Below are 27,108 nucleotides of genomic sequence, written 5' to 3'. Positions count from 1 at the left end.
AAGGTTTCAGAGTAGCATATCGATTCTGACATAATGCTATCAGAGGGTTTCTTAGCAGAATTCAACATGAGTTCCTGACTGGTTGCTAACTTGGCTGATTTTAGAGTCAACCCAAATAACCCTTCTTATTATACGAAATCAGGAAAACTTGCTTCCCAGTCCTTTCAAGTGAGGAATTCCTTAAAAATAAATCAGCAATACAAAACAGGCTGAAAGAAGTCTTCATTATGTAAGAATTAGGTTACAAAGTTATTGCTTAATATAGTTGCCAATGAGACATTAAACATTGACTGGAAATATATGTATCCATTCCATGAACCTCGGTACTAAATCCACTACTAGTGAATCACACAAACTGTCACAGTAGCAAATTGTCCTATCAGGATTGCTGGGCAACCTGTGCTTGCTAAATGAAACAAAAGAAAGCCAAGGACAACTAATTGTCAAAATCTATGAAGTAAAAAATGGAGTAAGCGTATAAAACAGGAAACTAGTTCTTGGAGAGTGATGCCTGAAAATTATCTGGAAAACCGTACCAACATAAGCAATCCCAGTGGAATACCAGTAAGAAGGGTTGATGTGGGCACTGTACAAATAAGCAGGGAGGTGGATGTAAGAAAAAAAGTTGCCGCTCTCTGTATACAGCACTAGTAAGGCTAATAAGAGATTACTGATCAAAGTTCTTTAAAGAATGTTGAAACATTGGAGAAGGAACAAAAAAAGACAAAGTGATTTGAGGACTGGAAAAAATTGTCTTACTATGAAAGACGGAAAGAACTCAACGGGTACAGCTTATCAAAAAGACAGAAAGGACTCACTTAGAATTTAAGTAGTTGAAGTAAGAGAAAATACAGCATACTACAGTGAACTTCAGAAAAAGGCACATCAAAAAATTCACTTGCTACAAGCTGAACCCAGAAAAATTAAAATGTAAAACTGGATGAGGTACCGTTAGGGGTAAGGTATCTAAACACTGGAATAGATCACAATCACTGACTAAATACAGACCAAACTACACTTTCTTGATACCTACCAAATTATGTTTGAATGACTTTCCTGTTCAGCTGTAGCCAAACAGTGAGCCAAACCTCAATACAGGGGTAACTGGCAGTAAATTATGGCATGAGATACACAGTTTATCTAAGGGTCTCCTTTGGCTTAACACACTGTTAACAGAATACCTGAATTTGCTATTTGTAAACAGCAGCAGTTCTTTAGGTACAGTGAAGTTCGAAGTCAGTTGCAAAGAGAGTTTGTACTCAAGAACTCATAGAGCCAGTCTTACTAACATACAACTTCTATTTCCTGATGCTAAACTGAAAAGCAAGGAGACAAGCTGCATTGTTGGACAAGGCCTGGTAGTAACAGTTATACCTGGCTTAAGAAAATGCTAGTAGGATTAGAAAGATAGCTAATAAATTGGAAATAGTAATTATTGTGAAGAAAGAATATCACAGTTCTATATACAAAAAGATAAACTTCGTACTCCAAAGTGAATAAGTAGCTCCAAGTATATGGTATTCACATCATATTGCCAGTACTTACAAACAATAACATTCACAAAAATGTATAAAAGCTTCCTGAACACAAGATGAGATATTGGATTAAGTAAGTAGAAACATAAACAAAATACCTAAATATATATACATGTAACTTAAAAACAATTAAAAGAAAATACTGAAGAGCTGCTGGACTTGTTATCCCAGGGCTCAGCAGAGTCTAAGGGTGGGGAAAATAAATAAATAAATAAGCTTAAAACAAACAGATCACAGAAGCATTCAGGTCAGAAGGAACCTCAGCAACTCATCTGCTCTAGCCTCATGCTCAAACCAGATGATATCCACTGCCCTCCCCTCATCTTGCTTCTGCTAAATCCATGCTGACTACTTCTAATAACCCTTTTCTCCTTCACGTGCCCAGAAACAGCTTCCAACAGGACCTACCCCATGATTTGCCTAAGGACCAAAGTGAGGCTAACTGGATCATCCCTATGATGACTGCCTTTTTTGAAAATGGGTGCAACATCTGCAACATCCTCCAGTCAGAGGATTTCCACAGTGTGTCAAAGACTACAGACAGCAGCCTTGCAATGATATCAGCCACCTCACAATGAAGATTACAGACAGCAGACTTGTTTGACATCAGTCTCAGCCCCTTGAATGCATTCCATAGGTGCACAGAAATATAACTGTTATAAATAACAAAGTTACAGATTTTCAACAATTACAAGAATCACAAGATTCCTTCCATTGTAGAATTATGTGAGTCTCCAAAATTATTTTATTTTGTTTCATTATAATGCCTGCATTATAAGCACAAGGTAATAAGTGCACAGCAAATGTATTTAGAACAAAATATTCTACCATATATTATTAATTTATGAACAAAAAATATGCAATTCTTCATTTATAACAACTGCAGACTTTTAAAGTTTTGTTTTAAGGTCTTTTAAAAGATTTCCATGAGATCACACACAAAATTACCTTTGGCTGCTCTATACCACAGTACTATGAGAGCACTTTAGGAAAGCAAACTTGCATGCTCAGTGTGTCAATGTTTATTCAGATGCTAAGAAAATATTATAGTGTCTTAACTATATGCAATTTTTACTGCATGGTCTGAAATGGACTTAGCATGAACTTCAGCATGTCTGCCTAGCATTGTTAACTATTTTTATCACTATTGTGCCTAGATGACAAAATGACAGTGGGGATGCAAGTCATTTGACCAAGTGCAGGTATCTGTAAGCAAACTAGTTATTTCATCTTGTCTTTTAACAAATGGAGAAAAAGAAGTCAGAGGAATTAGACCTTAAAAAGTGTTATAGACTTCTGCTTTGAGGATGAAGCAAGTAATTTCTTATATATACACACAGTAGATGTCTAAAGCTTCATGAGATGATTTATTTTACCCATGACAAGCAACACGCATATAAGAAAAACTAAGAATGCAAAGGAGTTGCAATATAGCTACTATTAATTACAATAGTAGTTAATAGTAACCACGACTATTATTATTCATCTCCTTATTATAGTCAGTGACAGCTTATAAGCCAAAAAAATGTGATTACTTACTTCAACTGCAATTCATAGAATTATTAGGAGAAAAATATACAACAGGAAATGCAAACACAGTGTTAAATTCAAGTGATGCTAACTACTCAAAAAGAAAAGTCAGCTTTTCTTCCTCAGTAGTTTAGTTATTCTACATACCTATTTCATATTGCTATTTAATAGCACACCCATTATAAGGACACAACTGAAATTGTTGACTATACAGTGAAAAACTGTACCGTCAACTGTACTCTTCTTCCACACTGCACGTCTTGCAAACAACAAGCAGTGAAAATTTTTAAAAGCTGGTAACTAGAAATGTGTAGCACCTGAGCTCCACCTACAGGATGAAAACAAATGTAAAACCAGTAGATTTAATTACCCAACTAGAAGAGGATTGTTTACTCTGAAGCCTTCAGATGATCATCTCAAGCCATTGCCATTCTACAAACTCAATGTAATGCTGATAAATTTGATTACTATTGCAATGATGGCAAACATTTCTATCTGTATACATTCCTTCATGTAAACAGCAGTTCTATAGTTTGAAGTTTAGGTTTAAGCTTTCTAATAAAAAACAACAGACCTGTGGAATTTCTCAAACAACTTGCCAGAAAGAGTGTGGAATTCTTTTTCCTGAGGTTTCCTATCTGATACAAAATTGGAAAGTGTCTAAAATTATTTTTTAAAACTTACACAGAAGGTTCAAATGTATACTGAAATGACTAAAATTAACTTCACCATTTGAGCACTTGTCACGGTTTAAAGCTGGGCCAGCTATTAACCAGGTGGCAGATGCTCTCTGTTAACCCTCTCCCCCCCCCCCCAAGGGAAAGGGAAAGGGAAAAGGGAGAGAGACTTATGGGTTGGAAAGTTAAAACAGTTTTAATAAACTAGAATAATGAAAAAGAATATAATAACAATAATAATAGAAATAACCAAATATATACAAATATGTACAAAACCAAGATCAAGAGCTTGGAAATCCTCCTCAGGCAGAGTTGCTCCCCCCAGTACAGGCAGAGGGGAAAAGGCAGTACCTCCCCCCAGCACAGACAGAGAGCAAAATGCAGTAGCTCCACTGCCATCACACCTGCAGGCTTTTAACTGGAGATTTGGCAAAGCTGGTACCAATCAGTGGGAGACAGGAGGGCCCCTCCCTCCTGGGCCCCACCTCCAGGAGGCAGTGGGTTAGTGATAAACAGGAAAGTGAGAATGACATGTATGGGATGGAATACCTTGCTGGTCAATCCTGGGTCACCTGCCCCGTCCACTACTCCCTGCAGGTACAACCCCCTTCGGCTCTTTACTCGTAAGCAGTGACCTTGGGTTCTCTAAGACTATTTGGCCTGGTTTGAGCCAAACCAGGACATTCCACCCCTTATTCCATACCATTCATGTCATACTCAGATCACCACTACCTTTTCATTTTCAAATATATATATACATATCACTAGTCTATGATTCATCTTTATGCGAAAAGTCCATCAAGTTCATTTGGTTCAGGATTGTGGGTTTCCATCTGGCTAGCAGTCTCTCAGCAGTCTCTCTGGCTAGCAGTCTCTCTTTCGTCATGGTTCGTGCCCACGGGTTGCAGGTTAAAGATGTCAGACTCGAGGAGGTTACTGGACGCCACTTGATGAAGCTAGTTCCGGTCTCATCAACACTGTCTTAACCTGAAAGACACTTATGCAACAACAACATACAGTTCAGGCTTAAGTAGTCTCACCCATAATCAGATCACCTTCAGGGACACATCGGACTTCACCATCTTGCAACATCACCCACCAAGTACATCCAGGTCCCTGAGCAAAAGCAATCCCACGAATGGGTTTACCTTTGCCCGTTACAGGAAGAATCCAGACAGTTTTTCCCAATAGATTCCTTTCATGCACCACCGGGACTTTATCTCCTTCTACTGTATGTAGAAGGTCTGACTGAGCAGGGCCAGCTCGATTGATAGATCCCCTGGTGTTAACTAACCAGGTAGCTTGTGCCAGATGTTTATCCCAGTTTTTAAAGGTTCCACCCCCCATTGCTTTCAGGGTAGTTTTTAACAGCCCATTATACCGTTCAATTTTCCCAGAGGCTGGTGCATGATAGGGGATGTGATATACCCATTCAATGCCATGCTCTTTGGCCCAGTTGTCTATGAGACTGTTTTTGAAATGAGTCCCATTGTCCGACTCAATTCTCTCTGGCGTGCCGTGTCGCCACAAGATTTGCTTTTCGAGGCCCAGGATAGTGTTCCGGGCAGTGGCATGGGGCACAGCGTATGTTTCCAACCATCCGGTGGTCGCCTCCACCATGGTAAGCACATAACGTTTACCCTGGCGGGTTTGAGGGAGTGTGATATAGTCAATTTGCCAGGCCTCCCCATATTTATATTTCAACCACCGCCCCCCATACCACAAAGGTTTTAACCGTTTGGCTTGCTTAATTGCGGCGCATGTTTCACAATCATGGATAACCTGTGCAATAGAGTCCATGGTTAAGTCCACCCCTCGGTCACGAGCCCATCTGTATGTTGCATCTCTCCCTTGATGACCTGAAGTGTCATGAGCCCACCGAGCTAAAAATAGTTCACCTTTGTGTTCCCAGTCCAAATCTATTTGGAACACTTTAGCAGCTTGATCCGCTTGTTGGTTGTTTCGATGTTCCTCAGTTGCCCGACTTTTAGGTACGTGAGCATCTACATGACGTGCCTTCACGACTAGTTTCTCTAGCCGAGCAGCAATATCTTGCCACAATTTAGCAGCCCAAATAGGTTTCCCTTTGCGCTGCCAGTTGCTTTGCTTCCACTGCTTTAACCACCCCCACAAGGCATTTGCCACCATCCATGAGTCAGTATAAAGATACAGCCTTGGCCACTTTTCTCGTTTAGCAATGTCTAAAGCCAGCTGGATGGCTTTTACTTCTGCAAATTGACTTGATTCACCTTGTCCTTCTGTGGCTTCTGTGACTCGTCGTATAGGACTCCATACTGCAGCTTTCCACTTCCGATGCTTTCCTACAAGACGGCAGGATCCATCGGTGAACAGGGCATACTGCTTCTCATCCTCTGGTAGTTCATTATATGGTGGGGCTTCTTCAGCACGTGTCACCTCCTTTTCTGGTGGCATTCCGAAGTCTTTGCCTTCTGGCCAGTCCATGATCACTTCTAAGATTCCTGGGCGATTAGGGTTTCCTATTCGAGCCCTCTGCGTAATTAATGCAATCCATTTACTCCACGTCGCATCAGTTGCATGATGGGTAGTGGGAACCTTACCCTTGAACATCCAGCCTAGTACTGGTAGTCGAGGTGCTAGGAGAAGTTGTGCTTCAGTACCAATTACCTCTGAAGCAGCTCTAACTCCTTCATATGCTGCCAGTATCTCTTTTTCAGTTGGAGTGTAATTGGCCTCGGAGCCCTTGTATCCTCGACTCCAAAATCCTAGGGGTCGACCTCGAGTCTCCCCGGGCACTTTCTGCCAGAGGCTCCAGGTAGGACCATTGTCCCCAGCTGAGGTGTAGAGCACATTTTTAACATCTTGTCCCGTACGGACTGGTCCAAGGGCTACTGCATGCACAATCTCTTGTTTAATCTGTTCAAAAGCCTGTCGTTGTTCAGGGCCCCACTGAAAATCATTCTTCTTTCTGGTCACTTGATAAAGAGGGCGTACAATCTGGCTGTAATCTGGAATATGCATTCTCCAGAAACCCACAACACCTAAAAAGGCTTGTGTTTCCTTTTTGTTAGTTGGTGCGGACATTGCTGTTATTTTGTTGATCACCTCTATCGGGATCTGGCGACGCCCATCTTGCCATTTAATCCCTAAAAACTGGATCTCCCGGGCAGGTCCCTTGACCTTGCCCCTTTTTATGGCAAAACCAGCTTTCAGAAGAATTTGGATTATTTTCTCCCCTTTGTCAAAAACTTCTGCTGATGTATCACCCCACACAATGATGTCATCAATGTATTGCAAATGTTCTGGAGCTCCACCCTTTTCTAGTGCAGTCTGGATCAGTCCATGGCAAATAGTAGGACTGTGTTTCCACCCCTGGGGCAGTCGATTCCAGGTATACTGGATACCTCTCCAGGTAAAAGCAAACTGTGGCCTGCACTTTGGTGCCAAAGGAATAGAGAAAAAGGCATTAGCAATGTCTATGGTGGCATACCACTTGGCTGCCTTTGACTCCAGTTCGTATTGAAGTTCTAGCATGTCTGGCACAGCAGCACTCAGCGGTGGCGTAACTTCATTTAGGCCACGATAGTCCACAGTTAATCTCCATTCTCCATCAGACTTTCGCACTGGCCATATAGGACTATTAAAGGGTGAGCGAGTCTTGGTAATCACTCCTTGATTTTCTAATTGTCTAATCAGTTTATGAATGGGGATCAGGGAGTCTCGATTGGTGCGATATTGTCGTCGGTGCACCGTGGTAGTAGCAATTGGCACCTGTTGTTCTTCAACCTTCAGCAACCCCACAACAGAAGGATCTTCTGAGAGGCCAGGCAAGGTAGACAGCTGTTTAATGTCCTCAGTCTCTACAGCTGCTATACCAAAGGCCCACCTGTACCCTTTTGGGTCCTTAAAATACCCTCTCTTGAGGTAGTCTATGCCAAGGATGCACGGAGCATCTGGGCCAGTCACAATGGGGTGCTTTTTCCATTCATTTTTAGTTAGGCTCACTTCGGCCTCCAATACAGATAACACTTGAGATCCTCCTGTTACTCCTGAAATACTGATAGATTCTGCCCCTTTATGATCCGATGGCATTAGGGTGCACTGTGCACCAGTGTCTACCAGGGCTCGATACCTTTGTGGTTTTAATGTGCCAGGCCATCGAATCCACACAGTCCAATAAATCCGGTTGTCCCTCTCCTCCACCTGGCTGGAGGCAGGGCCCCCCTAATCAAGAAATGGATTCGTGCTGCTCACAGGGACTGGACCTTCATTTCTCCTATTCACACTTGGGAAAAAGTGATTTGAGGCCCATCTCCCCTGACTGGGGTCCTGCTCACTGGTAACTGGAGCAGCCATCCTCCTAGAAAAATTCTCTCTGGTATTTCTTTTAGCTTGCAACTCACGTACTCGTGCCTGTAGGGTACTGGTAGGTTGTCCATGCCATCTGCTCATATCCTCCCCGTAACCACGCAGGGCAAACCACAGGATACCTCGTGATGTGTTCTGTTTCCTTTGAGCTGGTCCTGTAGGAGAGCGTTTTCTCCTAACAGCTGCAACGCACGCCTGTGTAGGTAGAGAGTCAAGTTTATTCTCGATCATGGACAGTTTGTCTGACAGTTGTTTAAATGAGTCCTTGTTTTCCTTAGTCATTTTTTCCACAGCCGAGATGCGTGCCTGCAGTGGGGAAGAAATACTATCTTCATACTGTCGCATACAGTTAGCCATTTCGCCCACAGTAGAATGTGCCATAGCATCTTCTCCCCATACTAATATTGACAATGTATGGGTATATGTCGGTGGAGCATTCTTCACAACCTTCCGGAACATGGATCGGTTGCATTCCACTTCATCAGGATCGACAGGATCTACAATGTCCCGTGGGTGTCTATAAATGATCTCTTGCACAGCCAGTTCTCTAAGGTAGTTAATACCTTTTTCTATAGTGGTCCATTTGCTTAGGTGGCTCATAACATCATCTTTATAGGGATACCTGCTCTTTACAGCTGACAAGAGTCGCCTCCAGAGACTGACAGTGTTTGACTTTCTTGCGAGCGCTTTATCAATACCACCATCTCTGGACAGGGATCCCAACTGTCTGGCTTCTCTGCCATCCAATTGCATGCTGTCTGCCCCATTATCCCAGCATCGGAGCAACCAGGTAATAATAGGTTCACTGTCATAACGGCTGAAGTCTTTCCTTATATTTCTCAGGTCCTTCAGGGATAAGGAGTGGTAGGTTATCTCTACGTCCGAGTCCTCTTGTGATAGTTCTGCTTTAGAAGGACCTTTCTTCTGTGATGGGTCTGCTTTAAAAGGACGATCGAGGAAACCCCCATCTGTGTCAGGCCCTAACTCTGCCTGAGAAGGGCCCTCACCTGGGTCATATGATGGCTCTGCCTTAGAAGGCTCTGAGTCATCATCCTTCACTTCACGAGCTGATTTCTTTTGGTATTTCTTCCTGGTTACAGGAGCAATTGGCAGAGATTCGATAGATGCTGGAGTCTGAGTAGATGCAGTGGCTGTCTTGGGAGTGCTGAGAGTCTGAGTAGCTGCAGTGGCCATCTTGGGGGGTGTAGCAGCTGTGGTACAGGCTGCCAAGGTTTCAGTGGGTTGAGTGGCTGTAGCAGCAGTACACACTGTAGGATCTGAGGTGGCTGCATAACACCTACAACTGTCCCTGCACCGATATTTAATCTTATCCCACATCAGAAACACATTCAGGACAACCAAAAATAAGAACATGCCACCTAGACAGCACCATCCTAATTTCGCAAAATCTAGTGGAATCAGCTTGGCAGAAAAGGAGAAGGTACTATTTCCCAAAGTAAAACTGGAAGTGTAATCATTAACAGAATCAGCTAAAGGACGCCTGGAGCGTGCAGATGAAGTCGCTGCTACTGATTCGCGATTAAAGCTGCCCATCATTGTGTCATAGAGATAAGAGATCGGAATATTAACTGCCCAGTTTATCACAGCATAAATCAGTATCAAACCCCATACCAAAACAATACATTTCGACCAGCACCCACTGCTAAACTGCATGTAAACATTCATAAGAAGCAAGCAATAACACAGTGCCCACGGCAGGTAAGGCATCATTGCAATACTCAATTGTGAAAGAAACTCCATAAATAGATGAGATAACACAGCATTCAAAAATGACATCACCATCTTCACTATCTGTTTTAACTTTCCAACCCCTTGTAAATCTCAAAGGAAGAAATCTGATATTCTCTCAGCTGAGCTCTCTGGGTCTCCTCCCACCAGAGCCAGGATTCAACTTATCAGAGCAACCTGTTGGAGCTTCTCTCGAGCCCCACGTTGGGCGCCAATAAATCTGTCACGGTTTAAAGCTGGGCCAGCTATTAACCAGGTGGCAGATGCTCTCTGTTAACCCTCTCCCCCCCCCCCCAAGGGAAAGGGAAAGGGAAAAGGGAGAGAGACTTATGGGTTGGAAAGTTAAAACAGTTTTAATAAACTAGAATAATGAAAAAGAATATAATAACAATAATAATAGAAATAACCAAATATATACAAATATGTACAAAACCAAGATCAAGAGCTTGGAAATCCTCCTCAGGCAGAGTTGCTCCCCCCAGTACAGGCAGAGGGGAAAAGGCAGTACCTCCCCCCAGCACAGACAGAGAGCAAAATGCAGTAGCTCCACTGCCATCACACCTGCAGGCTTTTAACTGGAGATTTGGCAAAGCTGGTACCAATCAGTGGGAGACAGGAGGGCCCCTCCCTCCTGGGCCCCACCTCCAGGAGGCAGTGGGTTAGTGATAAACAGGAAAGTGAGAATGACATGTATGGGATGGAATACCTTGCTGGTCAATCCTGGGTCACCTGCCCCGTCCACTACTCCCTGCAGGTACAACCCCCTTCGGCTCTTTACTCGTAAGCAGTGACCTTGGGTTCTCTAAGACTATTTGGCCTGGTTTGAGCCAAACCAGGACAGCACTCCAAGTATGATTGCATTTAGAAGTGGTATTGGATCTCAGTACCATGAATTTGAGAAGGTGTCTATTGTTTCCATATTGTTTCTCTGAAACAGGTGTGCAAACTTCTGACTTCACAAATGGATTTCTATTGAAAGAAACAGGACTGACACAAATGAATACAGATTTGTAGAAAAAGTCATGCATGTTAAAAGATAGTACTCTGAAAAACTATTTTTAGAAATAAAATTATTCTATTAGCACATTCAAATTATCTGATGAGATGAACAATTCTGATAGATATCAGACGTTTCTTGGCCCTCTGATATGTTAGTAGACATCACCCTTCAAGCTATGTATGGTGGATCCAACTTTTTGTTTGATATTTGCACCTCCCACATCTCTGCCTGCTCTGATCAACACACACTTGGACTACAGTGAGTGGTGAAGTCCCATGAGAATATGATCAACTACCTCCAGTACACTTACAAAAAAGTCACTTTTACAGACAACGAAATTTGGTAATGTTCATCTTTTCTCATCAGACCTCAAAGTTAATAACACCTTATTTATAACAAACAATACCATGCCTTTGATTTTCACACCAGAGGATGCCAGACAATTATTTGGAAAACAGTAAGTCTAGAAATTGATGTTACTTCTGGTACTAAGCAGTGTCTCCCAAGGCTATGGCTCCCAACTGCACAAAACGCATCCAATAAAACCCTCTTCTGAGTTAAGATAACCCATTTAGCTATAATGCTACTGCTACTACCCTGAAAGAGCAGAATAACCACAAACACAGCACATTGACCATCCACATGCAGAGTCAGCAGCTTACAGAATGCCTACACAAATGTCTCTGAAAATGTGAGAAAATATCATGCAAGCTTGGGTAGAGAGTATCTCATTCTTAAGGGTATGCTCTAGCTTTGTGTTGCCTTCACGCTAGAAACTTGTTACTACACCTCAGGCAAATTTGTCTCTAACAGCCATCCCTGTAAAACTCAACAGTTCAACAGATTGGTAGACGGGTTGTTGGACAGATAGGTAGGTAGTAAGTATGTACAGAGTCCAATGTCTTTTGCTATTCTAAAGATGTTATTTGGCTGCCACATACTTGAAGGCACTTTTTCAGAAAAAGCTTTTCTCGGAGAACTTTTAAATTTCTGAATCCTTGCCTCCACTCTCTGATATAGCTATCTAACACTAATCTGTATTTGTCCAATTTCCATGATCAAGAACAGTTCACTCTGAGAAGTTTATACTTATTTTGTATTGGGGAACATTATGGGTAATATCACAAACATTATTAGGGTGCAGGATTAATCAGTCACTGAAGGCAGAGTACTGAAAACTGGGAATTGCTTCTTTCTGCAGTCAGGAAACTGCTTCAGCACAATGTTTCTGCAAGATTTGAGACAGAAAACTACGTCACATACTCCTGTCCCATGTAGTGACATACAACCATTTTAGTCGACACAAGATAAATATTAATGTAATTTACCACTGGGATTATACATCGATCTCAATTGTAGGACTAGCAACAAGATTTTGAGATTCAAGTTATCCATCATCCTCCTTGATCTCAGTATACTTCCTGTGGACCAGCTACTTTCTGTAACTCTCGGTGGTAGATGACCACCATGTGTTATCACAGATAAAGAAGCTACAAAACTCAATGTTACAACTGTGTAGAAAGGCAAAGTAAAGCATGATAAATACAGATACTCTTCATTTATAATGCACAGGGCAAAATAAAACTCCCATACAAGGTATCAATAAGTGCTCAGTGTAACAAAATGTAATTTAACTGCTTGACTCAAACTGCCAAGTGAAACTAAGAAATGAGAAAGCAACAGGCAAATTCATCTTTCGCAGTTGGAGGTGGGCAGGGGGGAATAATCTGAACATAGATGATAATAAAGCTGTGGATGTGGTCTATCTTGATTTCAGTAAAGCGTTTGACACGGTCTCCCACAGCATCCTCGCAGCTAAACTGAGGAAGTGTGGTCTGGATGATCGGGTAGTGAGGTGGATTGTGAACTGGCTGAAGGAAAGAAGCCAGAGCGTGGTGGTCAATGGGACAGAGTCCAGTTGGAGGCCTGTATCTAGTGGAGTCCCTTAAGTGTCAGTACTGGGACCAGTTCTATTCAATATATTCATTAATGACTTGGATGAGTGAATGGAGTGCACTGTCAGCAAGTTCGCTGATGACACAAAACAGGGAGGAGTGGCTGACACACCGGAAGGCTGCACAGCCATTCAGAGAGACCTGGACAGGCTGGAGAGTTGGGCAGGGAGAAATTTAATGAAATATAACAAGGGCAAGTGTAGAGTCCTGCATCTGGGCAAGAACAACCCCATGTATGAGTACAAGTTGGGGACAGACCTGTTGGAGACCAGCGTAGGGGAAAGGGACCTGGGGGTCCTAGTGGACAGCAGGATGACCATGAGCCAGCAATGTGCCCTTGTGGCCAAGAAGGCCAATGGCATCCTGGGGTGTATTAGAAGGGGTGTGGTTAGTAGGTCGAGAGAGGATCTCCTCTCCCTCTACTCTGCCCTGGTGAGGCCGCATCTGGAATATTGTGTCCAGTTTTGGGCCTCTCAGTTCAAGAAGGACAGGGAACTGCTAGAGAGAGTCCAGCGCAGAGCCACGAAGATGATTAAGGGGGTGGAACATCTCCCTTATGAGGAGAGGCTGAGGGGAGCTGGGTCTCTTTAGCTTGGAGAAGAGGAGACTGAGGGGTGACCTCATTAATGTTTGTAAATATGTAAAGGGCAAGTGTCATGAGGATGGAGCCAGGGTCTTAGTGATATCCATTGACAGGACAAGGGGCAACAGGTGCAAGCTGGAACACAGGACGTTCCACATAAATATGAGGAAAAACTTCTTTACGGTGAGGGTAACTGAACACTGGAACAGGCTGCCCAGAGAGGTTGTGGAGTCTCCTTCTCTGGGGACATTCAAAACCCGCCTCGACATGTTCCTGTGTGACATGATCTAGGTAATCCTGCTCCAGCAGGGGAATTGGACTAGATGATCTTTTGAGGTCCCTTCCGATCCCTAACATTCTGTGATTCTGTAATACTAACCTATCAATATAGTAACTGCAAAACTGGAATTGAGCAGAAAATTTAACTGTAAACAAGCTGAAGGAGGAAAAAAAAAAAAAGCATGATACTTACCTGCGACTAGTTGTTTTCTTTTCTGTCTTAGTTTCTTCCTCTTGAAGTTGGTGTTTAGCATTTTCACTTGTATCAATTTTCAACTTCTTGGCAATGCGTTCTTTTATTTGAAATCTCTCATTACTACCAGCTTCACCTTCTACACTATCAGCATCATCTTCATCATGTTCTTCCTCCTTTATTGATTTAAAACGATAAAACTTCTCTTTTAGCTTTTTTTTTTTTTTAAAATACAGAATATTGAATATGGAAAGTTTTTCTTAACAAGGTAATACCTTACAAAAAAAAAAAAGAAAATACTTTATTTCAAAGCAAACTTTTCAAACAAGTGTCTCCTTATTTGCTTCAGAGGGGACAAAAAATTAGAAATATAATAATTAAATATTTTTTCATACACAAATTACATCTTTTTTGTATGGCTTAAAAAACTAAACCAGTCTATTCTAGACTTTAAAGCCTTACAGGTCTGCAGAAGACCTCATAGCAATGTGGTGTTAGTCCGGTCATTGTTCATGAATCCAAAATTTGATTAAGGCAATACATTAAACATTTCCTTCATTTTCCACTGAAATAAAAACAAAACTTACTAGGAACTTTCTGCGACTGGGCTATACTACAGTCATGATGGGATGGAAGAGGTTTGCCCATCAGTCTCTGTGAGGGAATTTACAAATACCACATTGATCAAAAGAAGCTGTGAAAATCTGTGGAATCAATCATTCCAACTTAATACAGAGGTACTATGCTTCCAGGCCTAGCAGAGGAAGGCAAAAAAGATAAACCACTTTGGTTCAAAGACATTTGGAGGGAGAAATAAGTCATTCCTCTCACTAATGAAGAAGCAGCCTGACTAGACCAAGGGACCTAAGTTTGACTACTTATTTCCTTGAAGAAGGAAGCCTGCATGAATCTTAATGGAAGGATGCCAGCTCAAAGACTAGATGGCACATCTTTTTATACTTATTTTTCAGTGATGCTAATTAGCTAAAGAAAAAGCATTAAGATGCTACATGACTGTAATTTTAACCACACAAAGAGAAAGGACGGACTTAGAAATGGTATTCCAGAGGACTGCAGCATATCAGGGAGACTGACATGATGTCAGCACTTGGAGAGGAATACTCTAAAGACAATGTACATGTCCTGGGTGTGACTGACAGGTCACAGTAAGTGACCTGTAAGTAACACAGTAAGAGTGACACAGTAAGTGACACAGTAAGAGTAGCATGAAGTCCATAAACATGGAGGGGGAGAGGGGAGAAAAATAAAAGCAGCACGAGGCACAATTTTGGGAATAGAAGAGAAAAATGAAGAGCTGGATTTCAGGTGTCATATTTAAGTCACTGTTTAGGAATCTTCAGACTACCATGCTTAGATTTTAGATTTAGACACGAGAAGACCAGTCAGGTGGACAACTCAGGAGGGAAGTGGCTGTTCAGTTGGATGATGGTGTTCCCTTAGTGACAGAGAAATGCAAAACTGCCTGCCTGGAAGCTGTACTAGTTTTTGCTGCTGGTGTTAGCTGGGTGGAGTTGCCCTATTCTTCTCTTTGCTCTGGAAATAAAAATGTCATGAGAGACTGTGTCAGAATGACTCATGGCTACTGTATGTAATATGATTTAGCCATTTGAGAAGATTATTGAACTGGGGGGCAGATATCAAGCTTTATCTATCCATAGTACTACATGAAACTTACTGTTCAGTACCTGACAAACAGGAAGAGGAAAACAAGTTGTGCAGAAAGGGGAAACAGAGCAATGTCACTGGTGGGAAAAAAAAAAAAAATCTCATGAACACATTTCATATAATATTTTCATTAATGACTTAGGCACAAAAAGAGGTTTAACAAATAGCGATGAGGTACCGTTAATATAAGGGATCCGACTCTCAAAGCATGAAATGTATGACCTTGAGGACTACAGTAAGAGAAACAGAATGATATTTAAATTCCATGAACAGCAAGGTCAGGCGCTCAGGGAATAATAATAAGAGTTTCTCTTACACTCTAGGGACTTTTTATTTGAGGGAGGTAGGGAGATTTGGAAGAATTATTTCTCATAGGACGGCTATAAAACTACCAACATGTTGCAGCCGTATAAATGTGAAAGTGATTCTGTGATGTGTTAACTGAAATAAAATCAGGGGAGATGATAAAATACTAGTGTCACTTTACAAGGCTTAGTTAACAGCCTGAAATGCTATATTCTAGCTAACATCCTTCAATGAAATGAAATCTAAGCAGAGCACCTGCAAGAAAAAAAAAAGCCTTCCTATTCCCTACTTCATATTATTATAACAGTATTCAGATTAATTAGGCTGAAAAATAAAAATTTAAATAAATATACCTAACATGTCCCTGTTCTATATTCTCCAAATCCAGTTCACTTAACAAATGGCTATTTGAACATCTAAGAATTATTCATTAAATACAATTCTCAGAATCCTTCTAACACTGAAATGCCCCCGCACAGCAGGAATTACAAAGAAGGGTTGAAGAACCTAAACTCTTATTATACTTTGGGGAAAAAAAAAACAAAACAGGAAACAGCGTGGAAGCAGATTTTTTTTTTTTTTTTTGGTGCAAGAATGGGATAGATTGTATCTTTCCTTCACTTCCACAGTGCATCAACTAACAGTGAAGTACCTGTGCATGGTGGATAGATAGAAAACAGTACTTTTCAGGATTCACTTTGGGGAATTGGAGATTACATTCCTAGTCAAATATTACATCCTTGTCTCAAATGCAACTCAAAGGGGTACCCTCATTACCTATAGCTGGAGGTAAAGACACACTTCAGCACACTTCAGCTAGCAACCTTACTCTGCACCATGTATGACAATCTCCTTGTAATTTAGATAGTCTCCATGTTCGGTTGTATGTTACTGCTTGGTTATTCAGATTTCCTGTCCTTCAGAGGTGACAGTCTTCATCAACACAATTTAAGTGATAAATATTCACTGAAATTTTGTTTCCTTGAAGAAATCTTTCCAATAGGACTCTCACTCATACACAGATTTCCCCTCAGTCTTTGGAGTCATACCATTATTCACAGTGAACTTTTTTTAAGAAGCAATTTCAAGGTGTTTATTAATGGTTTGTCACTCTGTGGTACATAACCTCCCATATACCTTATCTACTGACCAAAACATCTGGTAAGCAGTTTTCACAAAGTGCAGCTGGTAGTATGCAGTAGTAACTCTACCCTGTTGTGAATGCTCACAATGGCCAAACCCTACAGCTCTGAAAGGGCCTCCAGCCTTTTGCTGGAAATCTGACTTGAGCTAGTTTTTAAAAACCTCTAAAGCAGCATTTGTACCCCTAAGAAAATCTAATTCACACACAACAAAAATCAAAGACTTATTTGTTAAAAAATGTTACTTACCTCACTCAAATCCCTTTCTTCACTTGCTGCTTCACTAAAAGAAGAAAAATAATCATAATGACTTTGAAGTACCAAAGGAGATTTAAAATACCATTTTAAAAAAACAGTTCTTAAATTAAAAATTTTGTTTGGTTAGCTACTTGAAATTTTAGGCAACCTAGTCGTTTATATCATCCTCACGTTCATCTTAAAAGTATCAATTAATAGTATTTTCTACCATTTGACTGTCATAATCCTTTCTAATTAGAAATGTTTTAAAAACACAGAATAAACCCACAGACTTTCATACAATAATAAATTCTAACCATATCTTGAGCTATCCAGACAAAACACTAATGTACACAGTTAGAAGAAAAAAAAACAACAAAACTCACTTAAGATGGATGTTTTTGATCTCCTGTATCAAACAATTTCTAGCATTTCATTGCAAACAGTCTATATTTTGGAAAAGCCTTCTTTATATAGGCATGTTCAACATGCACTATACTGATAATTAAGATTAACATCAAAATTTTCATTTGTTATACAGCTACAGTTTAGTGTATTAAAAAAGGAATCTATTTGAATATACTATGGCTAACATATCTACTGTTAATTGTCACAAACTAATAATAAAGACCCTTGAAGATTTTTCCACCCCACAATTTAGAAAGAAGTTATGTTAGAGAAACAAACCAAGGATTATTAAAGGAGTCCCCAAAGTCAAGGCTTTGGGGTGTGCTCTAAGCTATCAATAAGTAATCAAAGTCATCAAAGAAATGTTAAATTTCTTGGAGTCAATGACATTCATTTCATTCAAAAAATTAATCCAGAAAACTCTCTGTGGAAGTATTTCTTAATAGATTATAATTTGAAAAAAAAAACCAAAAACAAAAACACATTTATAAGTATTGAAGAAAATATTTAGAATGCATCCAGGTCTGTAATTCTGATGTCAGTCCTGAACAAGTGGCAGCCACAGGAAGATGTAAAATGACCTACTTGGGATTTGTGACATGGCTATAAAGGGAACTGCCTTACCAACCTCTGGGACTGTTCTGAAGGGGCTGCACGTGGTTGCGGATGATCTCCCTGATATATTTGGACTCACACAGAATCTCTAACCAAAGGTTTTTAAGAAAACTAAGCAGTCCTGGGGTGATAGGAAAGTCCACGAATGAATAAATAGATAGTTAAAAGACAGGAAACAGAAGTTAGAAGCAAACAATCAGTTCTTGCAATGGAGGAAGATCACTAGTGTGTATCCACAATAGCCACAGAGCTGTTCAGTGAGCTCAGTAACAAAGTAGGCAAACAGCCAGGTCACTGAGTTTTTTGATAACACTAAGTTACTGAGGATTGTAAAGCCAAGAGCAGATTGAAGAATTTCAGACAGACCTAAATGTTGAGACAATAAAAGAACAGATGAAATTTGAAGTAGATAAAAGCAAAGCTATGCACATAAGGAAAAGGAGTCCTACATACAGAACAAGGATCTCTCAGCTGACCACCACTGATCATGACGTGTCCCTCAGGGATCTGTACTGGGAGCAGTACTGTTTAATATCTTTATCAATGACACAGACAGTGGGATCAAGTGCACGCTCAGCAAGTTTGCAGAGGACACAAAGATGAGTGGTGTGGTTGACACGCCTGAGGGATGGGATGCCATTCAGAGGGACCTGGACAAGCTCGAGAAGTGGGCTCACGTGAACATCATGAGGTTCAGTAAGCCCAAGTGCAAGGTCCTGCACATGGGTTGGGGCAACCCCTGTTTACCAACACAGGCTGGGGGATGAATAGATTGAGAGCAGCCCTGTGGAGAAGGACTTGAGGGTACTGGTGGATGAAAAGCTGGATGCGAGCTGGCAATGTGCACTCGCAGCCCAGAAAGCCAACCATATCCTGGGCTGTATCAAAAGAAGCATGTGCAGCAGGTCAAGGGAGGTGATTCTGCCCCTCTACTCCACACTGGTGAGACCCCACCTGAAGTACTGTTTTCAGCTCTGGAGTCCTCAGTACAAGATAGACCTGTTGGAGCGAGTCCAGAGGAGGGCCACAAAAACGGTAAGAGGGATGGACACCTCTCCTGTGAGGAAAGGCTGAGAGAGTTGGGGCTGTTCAGCCTGGAGAAGAGAAGGCTTCAGGGAGACCTTATTGCAGCCTTTCAGTACTTAGAAGGGGCTTATAAGAAAGATGGGAACAGACTTTTTAGTAGGGCCTATTGCAATAGGACAAGGGTTAACGGTTTTAAACTAAAAGAGGGTAGATTCAGACTAGATATAAGGCAGAAATTTTTTACGATGACGGTGGTGAACACTGGAACAGGTTGCCCACAGAGGTGGTAGATGCCCCAGCCCTGGAAACATTCAAGGTCAGGCTGGATGGGGCTTTGAGCAACCTGATCTAGTTGATGTCCTTGCTCATTGCAGGGGGGTTGACTAGATGAGCTTTAAAGCTCCTTTCCAACCCAAACTACTCTATGATAAGCAGTTCCTTGGAGTTGATATATTTTCATGGAATTGTCTCAGCTCTATACTTACCAGTGGTTAAAAAAGCAAATCAGAAGTTAAGAAGTATTAAAAAGAAACAGAGAAGAAAACAGAAACCATCTTTATGCAACCATACAGATTTATGATTCATCTAATTTTTAATATGTTGTTTAGATTTATAAAAACAAAAGATATTTTAGAACAGAACCAGTATTGGGAAGAATGACAAGAATACCCACAAGTACAGAACAACTTATGTGTGAAGAAAAGTTGAGTAGGCTTTAAAAGTTTAGGCCAGAAAAGAGATAGCCTAAAAAGGGATTGCAGTAAAGAGAGGTATAAAGGGACTGACTGCACTGTCTCTTCCAGCTTAACAGTTGGAACTTACCAAATGATGCCAGTAGCAGCCAGGTTCACAAAAAAAAGAGGTACTTCTTCCTGCAGCAGGCAGGACGGTGTGAATGCAAACAATATTACAAGAGACTGAATAAGTACTTTGATGAGAGCTCTATTAAGGATTACTAAATACATGAACCACATCAAACTCTGACAGTCCCCTGAGCTTAAAGTAGATGGAGGCTGGGAGACTATTCAGGTAAACATCATGCTTGCCCCGCTTTCATTCTTTGTTGGGCATCTACTGATAGTCAATGCTGGTGATAGCATAGTGGCTTAGAGGAACATTTGGTCCAATCCAGCACTGCCTTTCTTAAGGAGTAACAGACAAACAATGAGTATGCATGATGCTAATCAGGTCTAACATCCTGAAAGTAAATCTCTTTTGGAAATTGGAAATCCATATTAACCTTTTGACAGCAGGAACTGAGCTCAGATGTGGATCATCTTTCAGTAGATCATGACTACTTTTACTTCTTCCCTTCATGCTCTGTAAAAAAAAAGGTATTATAAATTTCAGTGTTTGAGAGAATAGATGGTGAAAAAGGATAATGGTAAGAAAAAGATTACTTGTTTCTTGTTAGCTTCAGCCTAACCAGTAAGCATAAACACTTTTAATAGCAGAAGAACAGAGAAGGTGTCCCAGAAAGAGGAGCATCCAACTGACTCCATGGATTTAAAAAGTATTTTTGCAATAGCAGTGCACTTAATTTTAAAGGAAAGAGGGGAAAAAAAAAAAAAGAAAAAAATAGATGGTTTAATCATCACAATCATTACACATTGTAATGATACATGGTCTATCACATATATACTTGAGTGAATGAAGAGTTAAGAACTTGACCCTCCAATAATGGCATATGACAAAAAGAACTACCAGATACAAAGAAGTACTTATCAATTGGTAGGACACTAATTAGACCCCTAGGAAAAAGAAAAAGAAATTAACAACTGCAATACATCAACCTGCAATACATCACACAGGAGTCATCTACTGAAGCAAGCAGTCAAATAAATCCAACAACACGTAAGATCTTCAGGCAGAAAGACTGCAGTAAGAAAGTATTCCCCGTCCTAATCCAAAAAGTACAATTAAATCTCAGACTGGAATCAGACTGAAAATCTCTGTTGCAGAAACATTCTCTATTTTGACCTGAATGTCTCCATTTCAGCTGTATTTTATAATCCTTTCAGGAAGGCAGTAGTTGTGCGCATAATAAAATCTCACTCTTTTAAACAGAAAAAAAGACTAACACATTCAGCAACATGAAAAATTACTTCCTTCAACAAGTAATTCGTGTGTGTGTTCAGGAGCTAGATGAAACATAAGACAAGTGTTTACTACCTTTGTAAACTGCTCCAAACAATTACAGACAATTAAATGACCAGTTTGGACACTGAAAGCTTCAGTTTAAACACTAATCAACAATGAGTGGGAGTGCCACTGTCAGGTCCTCAAGTGCACTAATAGCTTTAGTGGCCTTGAGGAGTTTTACCTGGAGCTTCTCTGCCTATGAACTCCATTTCAGCTCAGGCCTGGGAATTCACTTGCTGCCTGAGCTATGTCAGAGGTGTACCTGTGTCTAACCTCGTCTTTGGACAGGCCTGTTGGACCCACATTGTAGACCTGTCTCCAGCCTTGTCTCCTGTCCCATCTCTTGCTGCTCCTGACTGGATTCTCTGGATGGGGACCCTTGGTCTTGGTTATTGCTTGCCGTGTCCAGGACTCTTGATGGACCCTGTTACCAGCAACCAACTCTGCCTGCTCCATCCAGACCCTGTCGGATTGTGCCCCTGTTGGTGAGTGCACTGCCTGTGCTGGAATCCCTCTTGCCTCCTTGCTTTGTCCACCCTCATGAGGTGATTCTGCTCTTGCCACTCCTTGACACAAAATTCTCTAATCCTGTGATCTCCACCTTCTATAACCTCCTGGGGTATACAAATTTCCTTTCTAAAATTCATGCGCTCTATAACATAACCATTTAGACATATGTATTCTGTAACATTTAAAAGACACTAATGGCCCTAATCCCTTGTTTCATTTCTTTTTGAAACTATTTATACTTCTTACTTTAATCATGTTCTGTGGCCTAAACATTCATGACTTAAATTTCAAGAGGGAAAAATCTTTTTCTTTATATATTTATTTGCTCATTTATCTTCGTGTCTCAACTTTTACATTGTAAGAAACAGGGAATAATCATTCTCATCTTTCCCTCTCTTTCTCCCTTTTTTCAAATTTTAAAGTTATCATGATCCATATCCCCAGTCATCTTTCTTGCCCTTCTTTGTACAGTCTCAGAAACAAGAATCTGGTGATACAAGGCAAATGCAAAGGCAAAACATATCCCCCCACCTAGACTAAGAGTAGTGCAGGCTGAACAAGTCCGGAGTAGAAAATTGTTCATAATGGGGAAGATGGAGAAAAGACTTAGGGAGGCATTCTTAAATTCAGTACTTCCTTGGTTAATATGATGTGACTAAGACAAGAATTCTTATTTTTCACACGTAAATATGAAACTATTAAATACCATAAAACTTTCACCCTGATACATTGGTGGTTTCATTTACTCTTTAGATAATTTTAGCCTCAGCCTCACTGCACTAAAAATTAATAGAAAATGTTCCCTTTTCCCAGATCTGTTAGAGGATTCCTCAGTTACTTGCAGACTTTCCTCTCAACCTCAGTCCTTAAAAGTATACCCTTCTTATGTTGAAACAAGCAAGACGTGCTGCATTTAGCAACCAAAAACAGTTCACCGAAGGATTCTGAATTTGTAGATGTCAAAGAATCCCATTATTAACTTTGACCTTCAATTTTTCATATAGAAAACAGAAAATGAAAGTTGGTGCTGAAGTTCACATACTTCAACTTAACCTAGATTAAGATAATGTCCAGAACTAGAAAGATACTGATCTAGACCTATTAGAAACAAGCAATGAGGTTTGGAAAAAAAGGTTTCATTCTGTTGCTAAGAATTAATAGAAATTCTTTATAAACAGTTGATTTGGTTATTTTGCCCTCTACAGTTAGTCCAGAATTTAGTCATGACAAATACGAGGATGAGATTTTAAACTGAGTTGAAGACAACATGATAACACTGAAATTGGGTTTGTCATGAAAGAATTGTTCTATTTAGATAATTTTAAACTGAAAAGCAAGTATTTGGCATGAAAGGGAAGAACATCAAAACAAACAAATTAAAATCCTATATTAAAAACCAGACATACACCAAGAGCAAAACTGCAGATGAGCATGTTAAGGTAAACAATTATAGTTAGCCTGACTGGTAAGTTGAAACAAAAAAGAAAAATAGTTAAAGCCACTGTTGTGATAAACCTCTACTATCATCCTGACTGATACTATCTCACTGCAATACTGTCCATCATTACTCACTGTTGTCTTTTGTATTTTCACTAAATCCTGAGGACTGAGGACCATTTTTTCACTTGTGTGGTACAGGATTCAGCACCGTGTAGTCTGGTCACTTACTGAAGCATGCAGGTACCCAAACCGTACAAATAAGAAAGCCTACGGCTCTAGAGAAATAGTCTGGTCAGCAGTAGAAATGAGAATGGAAACTTGTTAAACTAATTTTTAACCTAACCTTATTTAAGTGGCAAAGTTAGGTAAGGAAACGTTAGATCAAAGACTACCTATGCAACCCTACTTCTGTGAATGTGGACAATTCACAATAGTGCAATATTTAATTATGATAATGCACTATTTTCCTCACAATAACCCCACTTCATTTTGCACACAGAATGGATATACATAAGAAAATGAAGCTAAGAATGCACTGGCAATGAACAAGTTGATCTATTTCAAACCTCAAGTATTTTACCATCAAATCACACTCTTATAACTAAGGAGGTGCAGAAGAATAAAGTACCTATCACCTCTCTGAATTTTAAACAGCAGACATAGATCTACACTATGAAATATGAAACTTCATGTTCATGGAAATGTAAAAACATCATGCAGTAACTGAAGGCACCTTCAAAGTTAGAAAAGTTAAAAACCTCCGTTTTTTCAACATGTTAAAATAGTAGAATCATAAAAACTGAGGCAATTTCTAGTATTACTGTTCAGAACTCAGATATAAGAACAAGATTAAGAACTTTAAAGCTTTTCACAAACAAGCAAAAGATGTAATTTTAAGTTGAAAAGAAAAATGGGGATGATTTGGTACAGTACCTGACTAACTCTATTGACTTCCTCCTCTTCTTCTTCAGCTTCTTCCCCAAAGGAAAGCAGGCTAAAATTTCTTCAAGAGAAAAAACACATTTTCTAGTAAAACTTTAAATACTGCCTTATCAACATTCCATAAATTTTAAACATATTACTTTCATATTGTATGTGATTTTTTAAAAAAATTTTTGTCCTGCTAAATGTACCAGTTTCAAACGATTACAACATGTTGTTTTGCAATAAACCACGAATATTTAGTGAAGCATGTTATACTCTACTCCTGAGACAAAACAATCAGGATAGCTAAGCATCACTTAGAAAATGTTAAGACAGAATTTAAGAAATTCTGCCTTGGCTAACTTTCACAGACTTTTAAATGCTGACAGCTTTGAACAGAGAGCAGTTGCTTTTTTTTCCAATTCTTTTTTCCAACAAAGCAACATTCAAGTACCAAACACAAAATTTTCAAGATATGACAGCTCAGAAAGGCATCAAATGCACACACATTCACAGAATGTAATTAAGAAGTACTGACCTTTTTTTTTTTTTTCCCAAATTAATTGTTTACACTATTTTGGAACCAGTCTGTCGCAACAGTATTTCTGTCCAACAGAAGTGACAGCATACACACACTTTAGATTTCCTATTACTTTTCATTGCATGCTTACGACTACCAAATTTCATTCATGGAAACTGAAACTTCCCATGTCTAAATGCCTGCCTTTTGCTAGTATTTTAGTGGGAGAGAAGTGGTAGCTGACAAAATAAGTTCAAAAACCTCAAACAACTGAGCTATGACCTAGTTACTCAATAATACTGAAGTATTAACTTCAGTGTCATCTCAGTCACAAAACAATGATTGCACATTTTTGCCCATGGGAAAGCCTTAAGCTACCTTTTACCCCTCCTCTGCAACAAACTATCAGCATGCATGAAACAGTTAGAGCTCATCTGATGCACAGTAACCACTTCAGTCAGAGCAACTAGATTTGTACAGTCTCTTCAGAAACAAGGAAGTAGGTTTCGCTAAGATTAGAGAACATTCCCCTGTGCATTTTGGTAAAGCCTTCTGTTTCAAAAGCAGAAATAGAAAATTACCAAGCTGCAAATTAAAGGTGAAAGAAAATTAACCATCACTTATGTTGCATATATTTACTTTGTGCCTTTTACTTTGGACTTATTAGTTTCTTCTTCTGGTTTGTCCTTCTTCAGCTTTCTATTCTGTCTTGGAACAATGTCATCAAAAGGATTAAACAAAACCTGTTAAAAAAGTAAGACTTTAGATACATCTTTAATAAGTATTTTAAAACAATACATAAAAAGACATGCCAAGTTTTCATACTAGAACACAGCTTTCTGAGCACTATGAACAGAAGAATTTTAAAATTTCAAATTTTAAATCAGAACACACTCACCTCACTACTTCTTATTTTGTGTGGACTGAGAGGTCTCTCTTCCTTGTCAACTTCTACTTCAGCCAGGCGCAACATGTTATATATTGTATCCCCTGTAACCTGTCAAATTTATAAAAAAGGTTTGAAAGTTCTTGCTTATAATTTTTATTAATTATTGTGCAAATGAAAGGCAATTATTATGCAAAGAATTTTGAAAATACAAATTATATAGGAAATACTGTAAGCATGTAACACTTCTAGAAGACAGCAAGTACAATGTACAAAGGTTTGTTTTTTTCAAATTTAACAGCAAAAGTTGAAGGAATACAGCTAGCTAAACCTGTGTTTTCGAGAGCAAATGCAGGGGAAGATGTCAATTTCTTACTGTGAGTTGTGAAACAATAAAATAAAAGACATTGTGAAATAAAAAAACACAGTTGGTTTCTCTCAAGTAAACCATGAGAGAGTTAAATTCATGGTATATTTTTAATTTTCCTGATTCTTCTTGGGCAATTAGAATTTACAAACAGAATTTTCTAAAATATTACTAGTATTAGATGAACTGATTAATAAGACAGAGACATAATCATATTGGTGAGATTATTAAAAGGAAGCACAACATGAAAATATATTTTAGAACAATAACAGCAAAGTAGATAATTACGGGAATAACCCATAGAAACATTTCAACCAGACATGGGAAACAAAGAGAACAGAGACAGCTTAGAAAGCAGTGAAATAAATTTCAAATGTACGTAGTAGCAAACAACACTAAAACAGCCTTTGAATACAGAGAAACTTAAAAGTAGCTTCTGTCAAACTCAAACTGGGACTCTAATCTGTATAGCAGACCTTTCCAAAGATTGTGTGCTTGTTATTAAGTTCATCTGCACGACTCAACGTAAAGAAAAATTGACTCCCGTTATCATGGGGCCCAGCATTTGCCATAGCAACAAGTCCTCTTCGATTAAATCGCAGTCGTGAGTGGAATTCATCCTGGCAAAGACAGAAGAGAAAAGAACACAATTTAAGTATGTACCTCTGTTTTCCACTTCTTTAGCTACACCTTATTTACATCAATATGCACACACAGAAAATATGCTGTTAATTTTCTTTTAAATTCGGACAGTAATATAACCAAAGTCTTCTAGAATTTAATGCCACAATTGTATTTAAAATGTTTTCAGTAGAAAAGATTATTTTCAGTCAATGTTTTTTCTTCCTAGTGCCTATAATAATGCAAACAAGTGAACAATCTTCTTTCAAAAGAAAACCATAAACACATAAGCACCAAACACTGAAAGAAAAAAATTAGAAACCTGTATATCAATAATAGAAAGACATATGATTTAATAAAAAAATCTAAGTTCTGTCTTATTAACTTCCTCTTTTTCCCATCATTGCCTAATAATCAACTGTTATTCATT

At 39.6% G+C, this 27,108-nt stretch overlaps 1 protein-coding gene across 1 annotated transcript in view; it reads right to left on the bottom strand.

The window, feature by feature from the left end:
• Nucleotides 1–27,108, bottom strand: part of CWC27 (CWC27 spliceosome associated cyclophilin) — a 135,014-nt gene that overhangs the window by 103,943 nt on the left and 3,963 nt on the right. Inside the window, exons 4-10 of the mRNA XM_068422852.1 lie at nucleotides 26,534–26,677; nucleotides 25,703–25,801; nucleotides 25,444–25,547; nucleotides 24,294–24,363; nucleotides 20,509–20,588; nucleotides 17,232–17,265; nucleotides 13,849–14,024 (exon numbers count right to left, since the gene is read on the bottom strand). Of these exons, the coding sequence (XP_068278953.1) occupies nucleotides 13,849–14,024; nucleotides 17,232–17,265; nucleotides 20,509–20,588; nucleotides 24,294–24,363; nucleotides 25,444–25,547; nucleotides 25,703–25,801; nucleotides 26,534–26,677 (707 nt within the window). The remainder of the gene's footprint in view (nucleotides 1–13,848; nucleotides 14,025–17,231; nucleotides 17,266–20,508; nucleotides 20,589–24,293; nucleotides 24,364–25,443; nucleotides 25,548–25,702; nucleotides 25,802–26,533; nucleotides 26,678–27,108) is intronic.

This window comes from Nyctibius grandis, chromosome Z (genome assembly GCF_013368605.1).
Source record: "Nyctibius grandis isolate bNycGra1 chromosome Z, bNycGra1.pri, whole genome shotgun sequence".
In the NCBI taxonomy this organism is placed as follows: domain Eukaryota; kingdom Metazoa; phylum Chordata; class Aves; order Nyctibiiformes; family Nyctibiidae; genus Nyctibius; species Nyctibius grandis.
Note: the sequence above shows the minus strand (reverse complement) of the source record. Positions and strands in the feature narration are given on the sequence as shown.